The sequence below is a fragment of the Neomonachus schauinslandi genome, chromosome 2, assembly GCF_002201575.2.
Source record: "Neomonachus schauinslandi chromosome 2, ASM220157v2, whole genome shotgun sequence".
NCBI lineage: Eukaryota > Metazoa > Chordata > Mammalia > Carnivora > Phocidae > Neomonachus > Neomonachus schauinslandi.
The window spans coordinates 104,951,271-104,974,573 of NC_058404.1; the positions used below are offsets into that span (position 1 = coordinate 104,951,271).

General features: G+C 36.3%; 1 protein-coding gene across 1 annotated transcript; it reads left to right on the plus strand.

Moving 5' to 3' along the window:
* Window positions 1-1,370: 1,370 nt before the first annotated feature.
* Window positions 1,371-4,435, plus strand: FABP2 (fatty acid binding protein 2). The gene is made up of 4 exons (XM_021684457.1): window positions 1,371-1,437; window positions 2,632-2,804; window positions 3,976-4,083; window positions 4,385-4,435. The coding sequence occupies exons 1-4, from the start codon at window positions 1,371-1,373 to the stop codon at window positions 4,433-4,435; spliced, it is 399 nt and encodes a 132-aa protein (XP_021540132.1).
* The last annotated feature ends 18,868 nt before the right edge of the window (window positions 4,436-23,303 follow it).

Below are 23,303 nucleotides of genomic sequence, written 5' to 3' on the forward strand. Positions count from 1 at the left end.
GTCTCTTCTTAGCAAGTGATATATTCAGACTAGTTAATAACCAAAACTCTGCACGTCATAATAAGTTAATGTGTTTCCTCTACCAGCTCAGTCCTGCTCCAGGCTGAAAGCCTGCAGTGGGGGAAAGGAGAGATATGGTGACCTCCTTTACTTTTTACCTTTTTAGCTATCCTCCATGGTCTCGTCCCATATACATATGGACTTTTAGCTTCTGATTGCACCAGGATTGGGGATGAGAGAGAATAAGAGTAAAACAAAGGAATGGTTTTAATTAATGGCATAGCTGATATCTGGTTTTTGTTTTCTCTTTACATGGCAGATGTTTAAAACTGTTTCTCTAATGGAAGTTTTTGAGTTATCTAGCTACATTTCTACCTCTTAAAATTTTTCTCAGCTGCCTATCATCATTCAAGACCAAAACAAAAACCCCAGTGAGCACCCATGTGTTATGGACTGTACCAGGTGTCAGGATATTTACCAAACTCCTGGCAACCCAAAAGCACAATGCAAAAGAACGTATTAGTAAAATAAATAAATCTTCAGTCTCAGTATCATATTAACTTTAACGTTTTATTTATATTTGGTCATAAAATCTTACTTTACAAGGTAATTGCTATTGTAAAAAAGGGATAGGTCATTAATTGTCTCATTTCCCAGATGTTATTTGATATATGTTCTAAATTGTGTTACCTCCAGTGTAGTGAGCACTTTGAACTTATAAGCAGAAAACCTATTTTAAGAGAGTACGCATTCTAGTTCTTGAAATAAATGTACTCACAAGTTGTAGTTTGAGATAGACTAGGTATTGTTTATCCTGTTTTATAGTTGACTCCTGAACAACATGGGGGGGAGGGGTCAGGGGCACCAACCCTCCCCACGCAGTCAAAAATCCTTGTATAACCTTTGACTCCTCAAAAACTGAAACACTAATAGTCCACTGTTGACTGGAAGTCTTCCTGATAACATAAACAGTCAATTAATACCTATCTTGTATGTCATATGTATTACAGACTATAGTCTTACACTAAAGTAAGTTAGAGAAAATATTTAAAAAATAAGGAAGAACAAATACATTTACAATATTGTACTGTATTTATTGAAAAAAATCCATATATAAGTGGATCCATGCAATTCAAACCCATGTTGTTCAAGGGTCAACTGTAATTCAGTTGAATTTCCGGAGAGGAACTAAGAAATTTATAGAAAGATAAACCATAATGGCTGGGCATTAGTGTAGTTAAGTGACCTTTTAAACTTTAAACTTCCACATCACAGTATGAAGCTGGTTCTAAGATAAGAACTAGAATAAATTGTCTCCTAAGGACAGACCTGAATCTCTGATTGCTTAGAGGCTGACTCAACTGAAGATCATGGCTTTTGATGGTACTTGGAAGATAGACCGGAACGCGAACTATGACAAGTTCATGGAAAAAATGGGTAAGGGCTTAATTCTTTAGTGGCTTGTTATTTTGTTCTTCACAGACATTTTTCCTTCTAATTCCTTCTAAACCTCAGGGTTTAGGGAATGACTCCTGTTCTGGTGGTGAGGATCCAAAATGTATGAGGCTCAGAGTAGGGAAAACAATATTCTCACTTCTTATATTAGGAAAACTACAGTTTCACTAGTGGGAGAAAAGATTGAGTTCTCTGAAACAAAAAAGATCCAGGTATGATTCACTCACTCTTCAACTGCTGATTGTGCCTGTATCATTGAAAACTTACTCTTTTTTTTTTTTGGTTTAGAGAGTAAAAAAGGGCAGTGCATAATGAAAACTTCAAAACGTTGAATTCTAGGGGATGGAAAAACAAAGATCATATAGTAAAGCAATGGGGAAAAAAAAGTTCTATCATGATCCACAGCTCTAAATAAATTAGATGTAATTCTCATTTCCTCTGACATAAAATTTTGGGAATAATCTCATGATTCCATGTGGTTTCTATGCGGGTTTTAATTTAACAAATTTAATATCTATTCCAATACTCTGGCAGCTCATACACTGTGTGAGATGTGCAAACAAATTGGAGTCATTCCCCAAAAACAAAATTTGCATCAATTATATCCTATAGTTCCAGAATTCCATGTTGAAATTTATGGGATTTGCACATTCTTACAATAATGAATTTGACTGCAATCTTTGCCAATTTTCTCATTTTTGTGATAGAAATGCCACAAAAAGCAAAGAGAATTATGAAGTTCAAAATTTTAAAGCCATTATGGAAAGTCAAAAAATGTTTAAAAATACTGTTTATGCAGAATTAAAGTTCCTTATAAATATATTAATATATTTAATCCTTTGTTTGACATTTCTGGAATTTAGTTTAATTAACACTGAAGCAAAAAGTTTGATAATTATATTAAAATTACTCAGTTGTAAGATTCTACAATTCTGTTTTTCATTTAATTTCTCATAAGTTTTGGAAACATAACTTGAATCACTACTCTTGATCTGACTAAGCCTGAATTTTTTCTGTAAGAGGCAATCTGAATGCTCTTGTACAAAGGCAATGCAATCAAGTTTTCCTTCCCACCCTCAAAATGTACATAAACAAATAAATAAAACAGAACTTGTTGAAATAAACACTTTCTATGGCATTTTGACTCTATTTTCTCCAACATCTTTTGCTTTGCAGGTGTTAACATGGTGAAAAGGAAGCTTGCAGCTCATGACAATTTGAAACTGACAGTTACACAAGAAGGAAATAAATTCACCATCAAAGAATCAAGCACTTTTCGTACCATTGAAATTGTTTTTGAGCTTGGTGTCACTTTTAATTACAGCCTAGCAGATGGAACTGAACTCAGTGTAAGATACTTTTTACAAGCAATACATTCTTGATTTTTCTACACAATACTAAAATAATCTCTTTTCTGTCACTGGATGTTTAATGTTAAGCCTCCTTCATTTACTGAAGCAGCCAATAGAATTTATCCACATTATATATTGCACATATTGGCAAGATATTTAAGTCTAATGTTTTTAATTTCATACATCTGTAAATAATCTGGATTGAACAATAAGAATTAGAAAAACATCTTTTGGATGATTAACTATAGACCTATTATTCATAAAGAAAACTGAAGCTCAGTGTTTTCAACTTTACATACCTGATAGCACCAAAAGCTTTTAGATTTATCTAACTTAAGCTTAATAGTCATTTAATAAATACACTAAATTAATAAAATAAATGAATAAATTAATTAATGAATGGGTGACCAAATGGAAAAGTCTGATGCATGCTACATTGTAGGTCACTGGGAATACACCTTTTAATGTTTAAAATAAAAAATTTTAGATAGTCGTATTTTTCAACTGAGTTTTTAAAACATTTTTGTCCTCAGGATTTTCTAGTTAAATTATATGTTTGTAATGACAAACTGTCAAATATTTTATCATTTATGGCCATTTATTTATTTATTTATTTAAAGACTTTATTTGTAAGCAATCTCTACACCCAACATGGGACTTGAACCCACAACCCAAGATCAAAAGTTGCATGCTCTATCAACTAAGCCAGCCAGGCATCCCAATGGCCATTTTTAAATTATTACAACAATTATAAAATTAGAACATACACAGTGTTGTTAGGCTCTCCATGAAACTAACTTGAACCATGACTAAATTTAGGATACTCTTTTTAACATGAAAGATTTAGAAAAAGGAAGCATTGCTCATCTACCTTAAAATTTAGCATTTGGAAACAACTGAGTGAGACAAACATAAGGGTTACCAGCATATAATCTAGAGCCCCAAAAGCCTAGGTTCAATCCTGGCTCTATGACTTTAGGTGAATTATTGTGTCCCATTTTTCTCAACCATAAAATGGAGACAGTAATATCTACTTCATAAGGTCATTTGAAGACTGAAGAAGTAGATCTATAATACTCAGAACAGTGCCTAACATATGTAAGACCCTTAAAAAAGCTATTTGTTATTATTATTATTATTATTTATTACTATTATTTTACATTTATAGGGTACTTGGAACCTAGAAGGAAATAAACTTGTTGGAAAATTCAAACGGATAGACAATGGAAATGAACTGAATGCTATCCGAGAAATTATAGATGGTGAATTGGTTCAGGTGAGTGGTAAAAAGATCATAGCTATTTCCTAAAGACAAAAATAATTACATAATAATAATTTTATATTTGTGATTGCTGAGTTATATCTTCAACAAATAAACTATTATTTTTCTCATAAATCTTACTTATTTTAACTAAAAATGTGACTAAAAACCAAAAATGTGTTTGTATAAAATGTTGCTATAAAGACTAAGAAAAAAATACTATAATCATTTCAAAGCTATAATAATACTAACATTTTTCTTAATTGAGCCTTAAATCTTAATGTCAATTTCTTCTATGTTTGTTAACACCTTTCAGACTTACATATATGAAGGAGTAGAAGCCCAGAGGATTTTCAAAAAGGAATGAGCTTTATTCTTGGAGCACAGCCCAGAATACAAATTGAATGGAAAATCTATATTGTAATAAAACTGTTTTTCTCTCTCTGATTAGTCCTTTTGTAAACATAACCAGTGACTCACATTTCTAATCTGACCAAGGCAAAACAAGTAAAAGCTAATTAGGATTTAATTTGTTTTACATTCCCTAAGATGTACGTTCATTGCTGTATTGGTGTTCTAAAAGAATTTGTGCCATTTTTTAACACAGATGAATAAACTTTGTTTCTACGTTGTTTTATAAGTAGCTTCTCCTTAAAAAAACAAAAAAAGAAAGCTGGGGCGCCTGGGTGGCTCAGTCGTTAAGCGTCTGCCTTCAGCTCAGGTCATGATCCCAGGGTCCTGGATTGAGTCCCGCATCGGGCTCCCTGCTTGGCAGGAAGCCTGTTTCTTCCTCTCCTACACCCCCTGCTTGTGTTCCTTCTCTCATTGTTTGTCTCTGTCAAATAAATAAATAAAATCTTAAAAAAAAAAAAAAGCTATGTGACATATGCATTGATAGACTATATGGTTTGTTGTTGTTTTTTTCACATTTGGTAAACTAAAAAGACAGACTGCATGGGGGTCTTTAAAATCCTACACCGGGCATGAGTTTTCAGCAGAAACTTTGTAGGCCAAAAGGGAGTAGCAGGATATATTTAAAGTGCTAAAAGGGAAGAACTTACAACCAAGAATACTCTACCCTACAAGGTTATCATTCAAAATTAAAGGGGAGAGAAAGAGTTTTCCAGACAAGCAAAAGCTAAAGGAGGTCATCACCACTAAACCAGCCTTACAAGAACCATTAAAGCATCTTCTTTAACTGGAAAAGAAAATGCCATAACTAGAAATAAGAAAATATATAAAAGAAAAAAATCTCACTAGTAAAGCAAATATATAGTCAAGGCTGTGATCAGCCACTTAAAAGCTAGTATGGGTTAAAAACCAAAAATAGTAAAAATAACCATAACTACCTAAGTAGTTAAAAAATACACAAAATAAAAAGATATAAAATATGACGTCAAAAACATTAAACATGGGGAGAGGTAAAAAAGGAAGTGCTTTTAGGCTCATTCACACTTAAGTGACTATCAGCTTAAAATAAACTGCTACATAGGGGTGCCTGGGTGGCTCAGTCATTAAGCGTCTGCCTTCGGCTCAGGTCATGATCCCAGGGTCCTGGGATCGAGCCCCACATTGGGCTCCCTGCTCAGCGGGAAGCCTGCTTCTCCCTCTCCTGCTCCCCCTGCTTGTGTTCCCTCTCTCACTGTGTCTCTCTCTGTCAAATAAATAAAATCTTTAAAAAAAAACCTGCTATATAAATAGATCAACATAGATAAACCTCATGGTAACCACAAGCCTAAAACCTGCAATAGGTACACACAAAATAAAGAGAAAAGAACCCAAACATAACACTAAAGAAAACCATCAAACTACAGAGGAGAAGACTAAGAGAGGAAGAAATAAACAGAGAAAAACTACAAAAATAATCAGAAAACAATTAACAAAATGGCAATAAGTACATACTCATCAATAATTACTTTAAATATAAATGGACTAAATGCTCCAATAAAAAAACATAGGTTGGCTGAATGGATAAAAATAGAAGACTACAAATATGATGCCTCCAAGAGACTCACTTCAGATCAAAGACACACAGGCTGAAAGTGAAGAGATGGAAACAAATATTCCATGTAAATGGGAATGAAAAGAAAGAATAGCAATAATCATATCAAATAAAATAGACTTTATTATTTTTAATATTTTATTTATTTAGAGAGACAGAGAGAATGAGTGAGAGAGAGAGAGAGAAGTAGCATGGGGAGGGGCAGAGGGAGAGGGAGAAGCAGACTCCTCGTTGAGCAGGGAGCCCAACGTGGGACTCGATCTCAGGACTCCGTGATCATAACCTGATCTGAAGGCAGATGCTTAACCAACTGAGCCACCCAGATGCCCTGGAGATAAAATACACTTTAAAACAAAGTCTGTCACAAAAGACTAAGGAGGACATTACATAATGATAAAGGGGTCAATCCAAGAATCAATTAATTTATAGATATTAATGCACCCAACATAGGAGCACCTAAATATATAAAGCTAATATTAACAGACATAGAGAAATTGACAGTAATACAATAATAGTAGGGGACTTTAACACCCCACTTACATCAATACATAGATCACCCAGGCAAAAAAAAAAAAAAAAAAAAATCAATAAGGAAACAGTGACCTAAAACAACACACTAGACCAGAAGGACTTTACAGTTTTATACAGAACACTTCATCTAAAAACTACAGAATATACATTCTTTACAAGTGTACATGGAATATTCTCCAGGATCAACCACAATGTTAGGCCACAAAACAAGTCTCAATAAAATCAAGAAGATTAAAACCAAGACAGGCATCTTTTCTGGTCACAACATGAAACTAGAAATCAATTACAAGAAGAAAACTGGAAAAAAACACAAACATGTGGAGACTAACAACATGCTACTAAACAATCAGTGGGTCAGTGAAGAAAGAAAGAGAATAAAAAACACCTTGAAAATGGAAACACAATGTTTCAAAATTTGTGTGACACAGCAAAAAGCAATTCTAAGAAGGAAGTTCATAGTGAGACAGGCCTACCCCAAGAAACAACAAAAAAAAATCCCAAATAAACAATCTAACTTTACACCTAAATGAACTAGAAAAAGAATAAAGATAACAAACAAAGCCCAAAGTTAGTAGAACGAAGGAAATAATAAAGATCAGAGTGGAAATAAATGAAATAGAGACTAAAAAAATAGAAAAGATCAATGAAACTGAAAGCTGGTTCTACGAAAAGATAAACAAAATCAATAAATCTCTAGCCAGTGTCATCAAGAAAAAAGACAGAGGGCCCAAATAAAATCAGAAATGAAAGAGAAGTCACAACTGACACCACAGAAATATAAGGGATCACAAGAGGCTATTATGAACGCTTACACATCAACAAAATGGAAAACCTGGAAGAAATGAATAAATTCCTTGAAATACACAACCTTGCAAGACCAAATCATAAAGACACAGAAAACTCAAGTAGACTGATTACTAATAATGAAATTGAATCAGTAATTTAAAAACTCCCAACAAACAAAAGTCCAGAACCAGATGTTGTTACAGGTGAGTTCTACCAAACATTTAAAAAAGAATTAGTTACCTATCCTTCTCAAATTATTCCAGAAAAATTGAAGAGGAAGGAATGCTTCCAAGCTCATTTTACAAAGGTAGAATTACCCAATACCAGAACCAGATACAAGAAAAGAAGAAAATTATAAGCATATATTCCTTAAAGGACACATGTGCAAAAATCCTCAACAAAACACTAGCAAACTAAATTCAACAACACATGAAAAAGATCATATACCACAATCAAGTGGGATTTCAGGGTATACAGTATTCCAGGGATACAAGGGTGGTTCAACTTCCTTAAATCAATCAATGTGATACACCACAGAAAAAAAACAAAGGATAAAAATCATATGATCATCTTAATTGATGCAGAAAAAGCATTTGACAAAATTCAGCATCCATTTATGATAAAAACTCTTAAAGTGGGTATAGAAGAAATGTATCTCAACATGATAAAGCCCATATATGACAAACCCACAACATTATATTCAACAGAGAAAAGCTGAAAGTTTTTTCTCTAAGATCAGGAAGAAGACAAGGATGCCTACTCTTGCCACTTTTATACAACATAGTATTGAAACTCCTAGCTACAACAATTAGGCCAGAAAAAGAAATAAAAAGCATCTAAATTGGAAAGGAAGAAGTGAAAGTGTCACTAATTACAGATGACATGATACTATATACAGAAAATCCTAAGCACTACTGGAGCTAATAAATGAATTCAGTATACTTGCAGGATACAAAATTAATATACATAAATCGGTTGCATTTCTATATACTAACAAGCTATCAGAAAAGGAAAGAAACAATCCATTTACAATTGCATCAAAAAGAATAAAATACCTAGGAATAATTTTAACCAAATAGGTGAAAGACCTGTACTCTGAAAACTATAAGACATCATCATCATCATCAGTATGAAAGAAATTGAAGCTGACACAAATGGAAAGATACACAGTGCCCATAGATTGGAAGAATTAGTATTGTTTAAATGTCTATGCTACCCAAAGAAATTTACAGATTCAAAGCAATGCCCATCAAAATAGCAAGGGCATTTTTCATAGAACTAAAACAAAACAAAACAAAATCCTAAAATTTATTTGAAATGACAAAGACCCCAAATAGCCAAAGCAATCTTGAGAAAAGAGAACACACCTGGAGGTATCATACTCCCTGACTTCAAACTATACTACAGAGCTATAGTAATCAAAACAGTATGGTACTGCCACAAAAATAGACACCTAGATTAATGGAATAGACTAGAGAGCCCAGAAATAAACCCATGCTTATATGGTCAATTAATCTATGACAAAGTAGGCAAGAACACTCTCTTCAAAGTGGGCAAGAGAATCTTTTCAATAAATGTTGTTGGGAAAACTGGACAGCCACATGCAAAAGAAATTGGACCGTTATCTCACATCATGTATTAAAGACTTGAATGCAAGACCTGAAACCATAAAACTCCTAGAAGAAAACATAGGCTGTGAACCCTTTGACATCGGTCTTAGCAATATTTTTGCGGGGAGGGGGGACTAGTCTCCTCAGGCAAAAGCAACAAAAGCTAAAATAAATAAATGGGATTAAAGTAAAAAGCTTTTGCACAGAGAAGGAAGCCATCAACAAAATGAAAAGGCAACCTATTGAATGGGAGAAGGTATCTGCAAATCATACATCTGATAAGGGGTTAATATTCAAAATATATATAGTTTACACAACTTAATATAAAAGAAAAAAGCCCAAACAACCTGATTTAAAATTGGACAGAGAAATTGAATAGAGATTTTTCCAAGGAAGACTTACAGATGGCCAATAGGCACGTGAAAAGATGCTCAACATCAGGGAAATGCAAATCAGAGAACTGCAAATCAAAACCACAATTTTACCTCACATTTACCTCACATCAGGTTGGTTATTATTAAAAAGACAAAAAATAAGTGTTAGCCAGGATGTGGAGAAAAGGGAACCCCCATACACTGTTGGTGGGAACGTAAACTGGTGCAGTTACTGTAGAAAAGAACATGGAGGTTCCCCTCAAAAATTAAAAATAGAACTACCATATGATTCAGCAATTCCACTTCTTGGTATTTATCCAAAGAAAACAAAAACACCAATTTGAAGGGATATAGACACCTCCACATTCCCTGCGGCATTATTTACAATAACCAAGATATGGAAACAACCTATCAAGAGATGAATGGATAAATAAGATGTGGTACACACACACACACACATATATACAGAGTGGAATATTACTCAGCCATAAAAAAGAATGAAATCTTGTGACATGGGCGGACCTAAAGGGTATTATGCTAAATGAAATAAGTCAGACAGAGGAAGACAAATACCATTATGATTTCACTTATATGTGGAATCTAAGAAATAAAACAAACAAACATATAAAATAAACAGAAACAGTCATAGATACAGGAAATAAACTGTTGGTTACCAGAGTGGGGAGGTGTTGAGGGGTGGGCAAAATAAATAAAGGGAATTAACAGGGACAAACTCCCAGTTATAAAATAAATGTCATAAGAATGTAACGTACACAAAGGGAATATAATCAATAATACTGTATTAACTTTGTATGGTGACAGTAACTAGACTTACTATGGGGATCATTTCATAATGTATAAAAAATACAGAATCACTATGATGTATACCTTACACTAATAGGATATTGTATGCCAATTATACCTCAATAAAAACAAATCTTGCACTGGTTGTAAATATTTTCCTTAGAAACATCTATTATTATAAAAATAACATACGCTCAACCAGAACTTGGAAATAAGAAAAGCAATTGCAAAATAAGTATTTCCATAAACCTATAATCCAGAGATAATCACTATTCTGATTTTGATAAATATCTTCCTAGTCCCCTTCTCTGGGTGTAGGTATGTATATTTCCCCATAAATACCACTTGGAATAAAATTATAGGTAATAAATGATGTACTAAGTTAAAGAATTCTATTATATTTTTCTACACCTGTGATTCCCAGGCCTGGCTAAGAATCAGGATCACCAGAGAAACTTAATTTTTTTTTTTGCTTTCTTGATCTCCACTGTTAACTGACTAGATAGAATCTCTGCAAATGGAACCAGAGATTTCAGAAAGCTCCCAAGTGGTTCTTGGGTTCTTTGAGAACAAAGCAGTCTTTGAGAACAACTGGGCTATCAGATACCAAAATAGTCACCTTCAACTGCCACCTCTTCCCCCCCCCCTTTTTTCCATAAACACTGATTCTAACAGTTGGCTAGGGTCCCAAAAGTTTTATTTTCTTCATATTCTCACACGGTATGCTATGTTACATACTTCAAGCAATAACATTTTAAGAAGGTGGGTATTACGCGGTGGGGAGGGGAGTCAACTTTTTCAGCATTTAACTCTACGAACTTTTGTTTTGACTAATTTTTTTTCATACTGATGAAGGTAACAGCTAACATTTCTATAGTTCTTACCAAGTGTCAGGCACTGTTCTAAGTGGTATGTACATATGGCAGATACATTACAGTGTGGGAAGAAAAACATTTGAGGACATGATGAAAAGAAACAGATTAGAGAATATGTAACCATTTGCAAAAGTAAGAAATGAAATCCACTGTTCATTTTATAACTGCATTAAAAACTTCACATAGAAAAAAAAAACTTCACATAGAAAAAAAAAAAACTTCACATAGAAAATAGCAATTACTTAGATTTTCACTTTTTTAAAAAATAAATGTTCAAAGTACTTTTCTCTCTCTCATCTTGTCTCCATATGTGAAATAGGAAAAGGGCAGGTATTTATCTCATTTGAAAGTAGAAAAGCTATGGCACAGAGTTTATTAGCTTGTCCAATGTTGTACAGAGTCCATAATGAACACAGGAATTAAATGTGCCTTTTGACTTTCAATCCAGTACATTATGATCTACACTATTACTCAGGCTGTTTAAAACAAAAATACCTTAAGAAAAAAAATGCCCCTTAATTCCTTAGTGGCACTCAAGAATAGCACTCTAAATGAGTCAAGTCAGACAGTAAAATAATGGCAATTAAGTGGTTAGGTACTTACCGATTTCTCGCTTTATTGCAGTCTCATATTTTTTCAATTTATATCCTTTCCAGTATTACATTTCCACTATTTATTAGTATTAGAGATCTGCCCATCATTTGCTAATGGAGTGCCATTGCCATCACCCCTCTTTGAAAAACTGACCTTAATATTATGCCAACTTGACTGACCAAGAGAGGGGGCCAGACTCGAGAACAGCCAATCTATCATAATTTGGCCAGTTTATAACCTCTGTGCAGAGAGAACAATACAACTAACTGAACCCGGAAGAACCTCTCTTGCGGCGTCTGGTTGGCTCAGTCAGTAGCGCACGCAACTCCTGGGGTTGTGAGTGCAAGCCCCATGTTGGGCATAGAGTTTACATTAAAAAAAAAAAAGAAAGAAAAGAAAAGAAAAGAAAAGAAAGAAAGAAAGAAAGAAAGAAAGGAAGGAAGGAAGGAAGGAAGGAAGGAAGGAAGGAAGGAAGAAAGAAAGAAAGAAAGAAAGAAAGAAAGAAAGGAAGGAAGGAAGAAAGAAAGAAAGGAAGGAAGAAAGGAAGAAAGAAAGGAAGGAAGGAAGGAAGGAAGAAAGAAAGAAAGAAAGAAAGAAAGAAAGAAAGAAAGGAAGGAAGGAAGGAAGGAAGAAAGGAAGAAAGGAAGAAAGAAAGAAAGAAAGAAAGGAAGGAAGGAAGGAAGGAAGGAAGAAAGGAAGAAAGGAAGAAAGAAAGAAAGACAAGAAAGAAACTTTCTTCACGGAGTCTGAATTTGAGAATACAAAATTTGTAATTGGTAGGAATGAAAAACGTTTAAAGAGGACAAAGAGGGCAGACAGTAAATAAAAAGCCAAAAGTATGCCAAAGAATGAACAAGCAGAAAGCAAAAAGAAGGGCCGTCAGAAGTAAGTGAAGTAGTAAACGCTGAAATATTTACACATGAAATATGGTGTCTGAGATTTGCTTCAAACTGGGGAGGTGGGGAGGGGGGTGTAATATGTTCAACAAGATTGGTTACAAGTTAATAATTGTTACAGTTGTTGGAAAGTACCTAACACAGGATAGTTTCATTAGGTGCCTAGTAGGAACATGGGAATTCATTATACTTGTCTCCCTACCTTTGTATATATTTGAAATCATATATATATATTCATAACACAAAGTTAAAATTATCATACTTAAATACATGCATAATTCCAGAAGCCAAGCCTTTCCCATCACCTGCACTGCTATCACTTTCATCCGAATCACCATTATCTTTCCCGTGGATTAATATAACTCCCCTAAAAAGCCTCCCAGGTTCTACCTTCCCTTCCTTACCCCCTTAGTCTCTTTTCAACATGTGACTCCGGCAAAACACTGCGGTGTCTCCCATTCCATTCAGAGAAAAAGCCCATCTCCTCACAGTGGCCCATGATCAGGTCCCCTATTTAGCTGACATGCATTCCTGTTTTCATGGATTGTCCAGGGGAATAATCCCAAGTGGAGGAAAAGCCCTGGAGCAAAGGCCCTAAGGCAGGAGCAAGCTTGATGAAGTTTAAGAGCATAGAAAGTCTAGTAAGAGTCCCCAAGATCATCTAGAGCCGGCCAAAAAGACAACGTTCAGGAAATACAGGCTGACTCAGCATTTCTAGAACTCAGGAATGATGTGTCAAAAGAAAATGGGTTTTGGAATCCTATAGACTTGCTTAAATTCTTGTCTTCCTACTTACTAAAAGTCAAGTTCTGAGCCTCAATTTTTCTTAATTGAAAAGTGAGGAAAATAGTAATGATTTTCTGCGATTGTTTTTAGTTGTTTTTAATTGAAGCATAATATGTAATATGTATAATATATAATATATATATATAATATTTAACATGGTGCCTAGCATATGGCTGGTATTCAATAAATCTAAGTAATATGAGCCTGGACCCTTCTCTTGTAGAGAAAACAGAACAAAGTAGTCTTGATTGAATAGACAGGACAACACTTTTCTCAAAATACCCCTCACCAAGCCTTTGTGGTAGAGTGAACATTGGCCTGGCAGGTGAGAACTCTTACTTCTGGTCCAACCTGTGATATAACTAGCTGGGGACTTTGGGTGAACCACTTCATCTCTTCAGAACTGAATTCAATCTTTTTTTTTTTTTTTTTTTTAGTAGGCTCTCTGCCCAATGTGGGGCTTGAACTCATAACCCCTAGATCGAGAGTCATATGCTTTACTGACTGAACCAGCCAAGTGCCCTAGTTTAGTCATCTTTAAAATAAGGCAATTGGACTAGATGATCTCTAATTCTCTCACAGTACTAAGATTCTATGATGTCTGGGGGTGCCTGGGTGGCTTGGCTGTTTAAGCATCTGACTCTTGATTTCAGCTCAGGTCTTGATCTCAGGGTTGTGAATTCAAGCCCCTCATTGGGCTCCATGCTGTGTGTGGAGCCTACTTAAAAAAAAAAAAAAGAAAAAAGAAAATTCTATGATGTCTGAATAACATTCAGTGATTCCTCCTTTGAGTAGCCCTTTGGTGTGTGTCACAGGACAGCACTGCAATACCAGAGGGAGGAGTGGGCAGAGAAAGAGATCTTTTAAGTTCGTAACGCATAGCTGGCTTCCTGCACGTACGCCCTTTGCAGGCTCAGAAGGGCCTTTGTGTTTGGTTTAACATGCTGCTGTTACTGTCTTAAAACACTCAATAAATTGTGAACAAGAAGCCCACATTTTCATTTTACACTGAGCCCTGCAAATTATGTAGCTGGCCCTGTTCCTATGAGCTTACTATGAATAAGTGTAAAAGCTATTTCCTGTGAGTAAATAGAGACTGGCGACAAGAGATCCCTGGGAACCTAAAAAGGGGTGATTGGGTGGATAAGATAGCTGTCTGGGGTAGAAAGTAAGTGGAAGGGGTTTTGGGGGGGTATCAGTAGGGGAGGAAGGGCACTGTGGATGGATACTTCAATTTATGAAATGCTTCTTTACCTTCTGCTCCTTGCTTTCTCTAAACTATAGTATAACACTGCCATCTACTGGTCAATGATATGAACTCTTTCACAGACTTCCAATGCAGGGTCTTTGCATTTCAGTGTCCAAAGGGTGATCTAGAATGGTTTGAGTGAACAGATTTTGCAGCTAAAAACAATAATTATTAAGTGCTTCCACAGTTCCAACTTCCAAACTAAGTAATAACAAAGACAGACCTTTTCTATCCCCCTGAACAATCCCTTACAACTGCTTTCCTTGATTCAACAAAAAAAACAATTTTTAAAAAGTAACTATGTGCCAGAAATCAAATGTTCAATGAGGAACACCATTAAGAACTTCATCGAATGAATTCAAATTCTCAGGTTCATCTTAGGTCAGAATCAGAATACTTAGAATATCATCATCATCTTTAAAACTGGTCATTTAGGGGTAGATTTACATTTTTATATTCAGTGTATGCTAATGTGTAAGGTGGTATATATCTATGATCTTCAGGCCCAATGACCTACCTTCAGGCTATTGGGTGAAGCAGACATTACTGGAGAATTGATTGGGAAAAAAAGAGAAAGCAAGGCAGTGGCAGAAGATGTAGAAAGTTAGGGGACATGGAGAAAATTAATAGTTACCGATAAAGAATAGTGTTCCAGGGGGCTTCTCATCATAGAATATCTACCCCCACTAAGAATTCTATCAGAATGAAGGGTTATCACAAGCCCTCCCTTCTACAATATCTAGATTACCAGAAAGAAAAGAGGGAATTTAGCATAATGCATAAACTTGTCAAATCACTAAATTGAATACTAGAAACTAATGTAGCATTGTGTGTCAATTATACTCAAATAAAAAAAATTAGGGAACTTAAATACCTGTCCAGTAATTACTAGTTAGAACCGCTGTGAAGGGAGAATAACAGAAATCTGAAATCAGGAGGAGGACAAGGAAATTCTCCCCAGATCTCAGCCCAGTTTATGGACACATCTTTCAGATTACTGGGCTGTAACTGGTTATTTTCAAACAATTCTGATACACTCACTACACTCCCTGGAGAAAATATCTGAGAACCAAAGACTCTGTTGTTTCACTCAAAAACAAAAGTCCAGGGCGCCTAGCTGGCTCAGTAGGAAGAGTATGCAACTCTTGATCTTGGGGGTCGTGAGTTTGAGCCCCACGTTGGGTTTAGAGATTACTAAAATACAATTAAAACAAAAAAACAAAAACACAAAAGTCCTTTAGGTGAAAGAGTATATGCTTAATGCCGTTTCTTGGTTTTGCTTTAGATAATTTTTTATACAAGATATCAAGATAACAAGGGTATCAGAGGACATAAACGTGACACAGAACTCCTCTTCAGCACATCCTTAGAACAGAAAAATCTGAGTGAAGATGGAGCTTTTTTCACACTCCCAGTCCCTACAGGCTGTTCATTCTGTTTCCATAGTAAGACGTGCTCACCAATATCATACCATTATTCTGTATTCAATTTGCTTGACTGTTTCCACTAGTCTGGGAGGTCTAGGAGAGCTAGGATAGAGTGTTATAGCTCTACCCCTTCCCCCACCATACCCTTTAGTAAACAATATAGTAAACAATAATTGTAACTGAATGAGTAAATGGGGCATGCTAAACAGCCTCAGCCTCAGCAAGCCAGCCTTCACCATCCTGTATTCTGAGAACTTATATACAGAGGCTGTACTGAGGGGATCAGCCCTAGTTATTCCTTATACCCAGATAACCTTATTCTGAACCAGATCACCACTACCCTGGCCATATCGATTAGGCCAGAAGATCCAAGGGCAGTCAATCTATAATACTTGAGAGCAGCCTATAATATGAGAATTTTGTCTAAGACCAATAATACTAATTAATTAAGCCAGTAAGGGTCTCTCCCTGGGAAATTTGACTTCAATACAGAGAAAGTCATCAGCTAGTAACAACGGGTAAAAGTTCAAAGGCACAAAGGAAAAGGTAGACAATTGAGGCCATGAGGCAAAGGGAGGTCATGATTGAGTTCAATAAAAACCTGGATAGAAGAAAAGAGTGTGAATGTAGGTTCTTAGAGGCAGAAATAATAAATTCTTGCTTCTGGTGGATAAAAGTATAACTTGTTAACCATAGCTTCCTTGGATCCTGGGTGGCCAAGAGTACATATTTCTTTAACCAAATATGAATTAAGCATCTACCATGTGACAGATATGACATGAATTTTAGTGGTGAACAAGACAGATCTATTTTGTTCCCATGGAGTTTTGAATGTAGCTTCGAAGGTTAGAATCTAGAGGTGGAACATTGACATTGAACAAACACAAACAATGGTAATATGTGTTACAGAGAAGTAGTGTAGCCTCTCATAGACGCAGATAGTATCTTGAATTATATTTTTCATTGGCCTGTTTTTTTCCTAAAATGCCTGATTATATGGCCTTTCCAGAATTCAAAGAGGCCTAATTTCCATTCGAGATTCTTTTCATTCTTATTTTCATCTGTAATCCTACATGAAAAGGCTAGCTCCCAGAGCCCATAAAATCTTCAAAATACGAATTTGCTCCAAAATACAAACAGGAAACTGTAAAATCTAAACAAACAAATGTTTTATCCACAGAACACAGCACTAATTCAGATGCAGTTCAGTGCAACTCTTACTACAAGTTACCCTAATTCAGAGGCAGCTCAAAACAACTCTTACTACCACAAGTTAACACATAATGGTGTTTACAATATGCTAAGTATTGTTCAAAGTGCTTTATAAAAATCAGCTCACATTAATCCTCACAACAACTCTATACAATAAGAACTAGTATTATTATTCTCATTTTACAGATGAGGAAACTGAGGCAGAGAGTGGTTATATAACTTAGCCAAGGTCAACAGCCAGTAAGTGTCTGTATTGGTTCTAGAGTCTCTGTGTTCTAGAGTCCAGATTCAATTTAATTTAATGTGGTTACATAAGTAAATTTTCTTCCAAAATATCATTCAGCAAATATTTGTTGAGCATTTATTATATGCGGGTGCTGACCTAGCTGTTAGGGACAAAACAGCGAACAAAACAAAACAAAAAATCCCTGTCTTCATGGAGGGGATATGGATAATATACAAGAAGTAAAATAAATGGTACATTAGATAGTATAAATGCTATGGAGAAAATAAAGCCAGGAAGAAGGATGGGGAGTGCTAGGGGTGACATTGGGGGTACAGTTTTAAATGGGGTGTTCAAAGACATAACTTGAGTACGTGATGTTTGAGCAACAACCTAAAAGTGAGGGAATGGGGGCACCTGTGTCGCTCAGTCGTTAAGCGTCTGCCTTCGGCTCAGGTCATGGTCCCAGGGTCCTGGGATCGAGCCCCGCATCGGCTCCCTGCTCCGCGGGAAGCCTGCTTCTCCCTCTCCCACTCCCCCTGCTTGTGTTCCCTCTCTCTCTGTGTCATAAATAAATAAAATCTTAAAAAAAAAGTGAGGGAATGTGCCTTTCTAAGTATGTCTTGTAGAATATTCAGTAGAATAAGAGCCCTGGGTTTGGATTCTAGGACCCATGACAGTATTAAAATAGCCCTGGAGTTACATTTAGTGACTTTCTGGGATTTGCGATATAAAGTGCCTAACTAGCACATTCTATGAGGGTTCCAAGTTGCTAGCTTAGGAAGGGCAGAATAATGCAATTGAATGAGCATTATTAAATGAGCAACAGCCTCCTCATTTATTTTGAGCTGGAATTTGTGTAGGATTACTTTGTGACTTGGCAATGTTGAAAACTTCATGAACTCATTCTTTCCATTTTCTAAAGTCAATACACTATTTTACTCTGCCTGGGTTACCAACTGATACAGTATAGTTGGGTGGAGTATCCTATATATGTTTATTAGGTCTAATGATTTATAGTGTTGTTCAAGACCTTGATTATCTTTATTTTTTTTAAGATTTTATTTATTTATTTGAGAGAGAGAGAGAGAGAGAGAATGAGTGGGGGGAGGGGCAGAAGGAAGGGGTGAGAGAATCTCAAGCAGACTCCACACTGAGCACGGAGCCCAACGCAGGCTTGGATCTCATGACCCTGAGATCATGACCTGAGCAGAAATCAAGAAGAGTCAGATGCTTAACCGACTGAACCACCCAGGTGCTAATATCAATTTTCTTACTGATTCTTCTAGATGTTTTACTCATTATTGAAAGTAGGGAAGTTTCTAACTATTACTGTAGAACCGGCTATTTCTCTCTTTAACTCTGTCTTTATCCTCTTTATATATTTTGATTTAGCATTTTCTTGGTTGCTGTAAACCTTTGACTATTTCCCAGAGTTCTGACAAACTTGCTTCAAGTAGTTTCTGCTTATTTTTCAATGTTTCTGGAGGCTTGGCATGGCCTACTCCACCAATTTGAACATGGGTCTCCCAAGGTGACTTTTTGACACAGCTCTCACCAGAGCAGAAAAAAAGCAAATCTGTTTCTAACAGGACATATTTATAGATACGAACATAAAAGCTGACCTTCTGCCGTAGGGGCTTGAAGCCTCATTCCCTGCATCTAGCTCTTCCATTTCATGTCAGCCCCTGAGGAATCATAGAACTCCATGAAATGTAGTTTGAAAAGCACTATAATAAGTCATTACAACCCCCTGATAGTTATGTGTCTGGTGCTTATGATCTGGTGTTAAAAACAGTTAAATAGGGATGTCTGGGTGGCTCAGTCGGTTAAGTATCTGTCTTTGGCTCAGGTCATGATCCCAGGGTCCTGGGATGGAGTCCCACATCGGGCTCCTCGCTCAGCAGGGATCTTGCTTCTCCCTCTGCCTGCCACTACCCTGTTGTGCTCTCTCTCTCTCTGACAAATAAATAAATAAGAAAAAGCACAAAGAATAAAATGATTTGTGACCACATCTTCCAGAGATAACTGCTGTTAATATGTTGACATTTTTCTTATTTACAAAATAAGTCTAATTCTGGTTAACATTTTATATATAGCAGTTATCACCTTGGCATCCACTTAACAGTTATTCTATTCACGCCTGTGTTAAGGTTGTCATGTCTACTCCTGGATGCCTATTACATAATTTTATGAGAGAAGACTTTTCGTGTGTTGACTAACTTGTCAATCTCCACCCTCAATGATTGTCCCTTCCAATACCTTTCAATAAAAGAAAAACAGGTTGATCACTCAGTTGATCAGTGCAATGAGATTTCAAGATTGGAGATTTCAACGTCTTTCTCATCTATGCTTACCAATTTAAGCCTGGCCCTATTGAAGTTGCTTTTACACTTTAAAAAGCAGCAAAATGCCTTCTTTATTTTGAAATGAAATCTTTTATGGAACCTGAAATTTAAATAAACAAAACTGAGCTTTTACGGTTGAAATGTGCACACATGTGTAGATGGAAGAGGGAGGTAGTTTGTCCAACAGCCAACCCTGCTTAGCCTTCCTAACACTGAAACCATGATGCGGAACCTCAGGGCTCTGGGACAGAGTGTTTGAACATCCCATTGCTCTGTTACATATCCTCAGTCAGTACCTCTAATGAATTGAATGACTATTGTACCACTTCCTATGGCTCTTCAGACAGTGCCTGACACTCGGGAGGCATTCAAAGAGTATTTATTGAAATTAAAGACAAGAAATCCAAAAGTGGGGAATGGGTTAGTGCATATCTATTACTAGCAGTTGAAAAAAAAAACCTCATAAAATAGCCCCACTGAGAGTGGAAGATAAGTAGTAACATATCTTAGTGTTACAACAGAGGTAATTCAACAAGTATTTTTTGACCAGAATTGTATTAGTGGTTGCAGAATACGACAAAATATAACTGAATAAATATTTGATTGTTTCTGTGCTCAAGGTACTGTTTGAGGGACTGTGGAAGTTACAAAGATGGTAAAAGTATAGTTTCCCTTCTAAAGGATACTTAATATGCTAATGGGAGAAAACTTACATAACATTGTGCTATAAAGCAAGCCAATGTGCCAGGCAATGTCCAGAAAATTTTGGTGTTTTTTGAGTTGAAGGTAGGAAAAGAAATTTAATATCTTTTTTTTTTTTAAGATTTTATTTATTTATTTGACAGAGAGAGACACAGCGAGGGAGGGAACACAAGCAGAGGGAGTGGGAGAGGGAGAAGCAGGCTTCCCGAGGAGCAGGGAGCCCGATGCGGGGCTCAATCCCAGGACCCCAGGATTATGACCTGAGCCAAAGGCAGAGGCTTAAGGACTGAAAAATTTTGAAAAATTACCAGCCCAGGAGATAGCCTCATCAATAGGGGGCTGTTATACAATGCAGAGGGTAATAATTAATGCAGAGGAAGGTAAAAGAAAGAGAAAGAAAGAAAGAAAGAAAGAAAGAAAGAAAGAAAGAAAGAAAGAAAGAAAGAAAGAAAGAAAGAAAGAAAAGGAGAGGAGAGGAGAGGAGAGGAGAGGAGAGGAGAGGAGAGGAAAGGAAAGGAAAGGAAAGGAAAGGAAAGGAAAGGAAAGGAAAGGAAAGGAAAGGAAGAGAAAGGAAGAGAAAGGAAAAGAAAGGAAAAGAAAAGAAAAAAGAATGGAAGCAAACACTTCACTGCTTTGATCTTGAGGTGATAACCCTCTCCCCAAGAAGAAAGCTTGGTGTACAAAATAGGTAGAGACAAATTAAATGTGAAGTTTTCACAATTGGTATGTTAGAAATACTGAGAATGGAGAGATCAATGTGAATTCTAGAGGGAAACTTCATGAAGTTGGCATTTGAACTGAAAAAGGAATGGTAGGATTAGGATGGGTGGGGAAGCATTACAGGTTAATGAGAACAACATGCACCAAAGCCCAAAGGCCAAGAGGAGAACAGTCTCCATAAGAAAGATGGAAGACAGGGTGCCTGGGTGGCTCAGTTGGTTGCGCAACTGCCTTCGGCTCAGGTCATGATCCTGGAATCCCGGGATTGAGTCCCGCATTGGGTTCCCTGCTCAGCGGGGAGTCTGCTTCTCCCTCTGGCCCTCCCGCCTCTCATGCTCTCTCTCTCTCATTCTCTCTCAAATAAATAAATAAAGTCTTAAAAAAAAAAGATGGAAGACAGCAATCTGGCTGGAGCAAAGGGTGTCTGCTGGACGTGAGGTTGGCTGAGTAGGGTGGAGACCAATTAATAGTGGGGTACATGGATGGCAGCTGCTGCAGGCCAAGATGAAGATAAAAGGGAAGCTGCAACAAATAGCAATTAGCTATGATGACGACTCAATTCTCAGAGGAAACTATAATAGAAGTGTATAGCAGTGATGATGGAAGAGAAAAAAAAAAACCAAATGGATAAAATTCCCAGAAGACAGAGAAATAACTTGCTGTACCAGTCAACAGGGTTATTGGAACACTCATTCAATTTGGAAAGGAGACAAAAATGGAATGAAAATAAGAAAGGGATAACTTAAGAAAACCCATGTTTTCAGAGGAAATTTGGCAAATTTGTAAAGTTTTTTGCTGTTGGAGAGGTTACTCTATAAAATTAATTCCTAGAATGATCATGAGGATGATTTATTATATGGACATACAAGCTTGACTGCTGCCTGAAGAAATCTGCATTATCACCTTAGGTTAAAGCATAATTTATCACCTCCCTCTTAAGAACTTACTGCACTTCACTTGAACTTCAGAAGTTTGGAATGTCTTCCTAAACATACCTATCTTTGATCTGATTGTTATGGCATTCTCATACACTATCTTCTCAACCCTAGCTCCAGTCAGATTAACTGTGTTGACAGTATTTTGAATGTGCTGGATCATGGTTGCAGTATAATAACTCATTCTGTGGCTTCTGGGGCATCTTTTTCACTTGGACATATCGGGCAAAAAGATTTAAGGGGGTGGGGAAAATGCTGAGCTCCTACCTCACTAACAGTGTGCCTGGATTTCAGTAAAGTACTTTTTGAAATTAAACTGCTTTCAATTTAAGGACATAGCAAATTCTACCACATACTCCATATTCATTTCTGTCATGCGGAATAATCAAGAATTACTGGAATTTTAACAGGGGTGAAGCCAGAGGAGGTGACAGGCTCTTTCAAATGAATTGAGTCCAAATGACCCCTCCCTGTTTGCATTAACTGCTCTCCCAAATGTGACGACCTTCCTGACTCAAGAGATCAGACTCTAGTACCAACATCCTCTCACAGATGAGCATGTGATTCTTTGCCAAGGACAAATTTAAAACCATTTCAGAACTTGTTCAGTTTATGTCAGGCTACTTTTAATAATTTCAATACTTTTTATCGATCCTGTTTCAAAAGTTAGAAGCAATTGATTCAACCCTGCCACTGAGAAGAATGCTTCCATCATTTGCATGGGGCAATAGGTGACTTGTCTCCACTAATTTCTGTAAAGCTTCTGTGTCACTTATGATCAGGGCCTTTTACAATCTACTACCAGCCTATAATCTGGGCTACAACACACAGTCCAGCTAATCTTCAGGTAATGGTCTTCTCATTCCCAGAATGTACAAAGCAAAAGGACAATGGTAGTTTTCTTTAAGGGAGTATACTGTCTTTGTCTCTATTATTGGCTAACAGATTTGGAGGTAAATGAAAGCAAGGGTGGGCATCTATAGAACAGCATTAAAAATGCTGGATTTGGAATCAATCTTAGGCTTTATAATTTTTTTTTAGTAACCTTAGACTATGTACTCCTTTTGTGTCTCATTTTCAAATTCTGTAAAATGGAGTAATCACAGCTTCAAAGAGGTTTCATGAAGATTTAGTGGGACACAGTCATATCTTCATTCATAT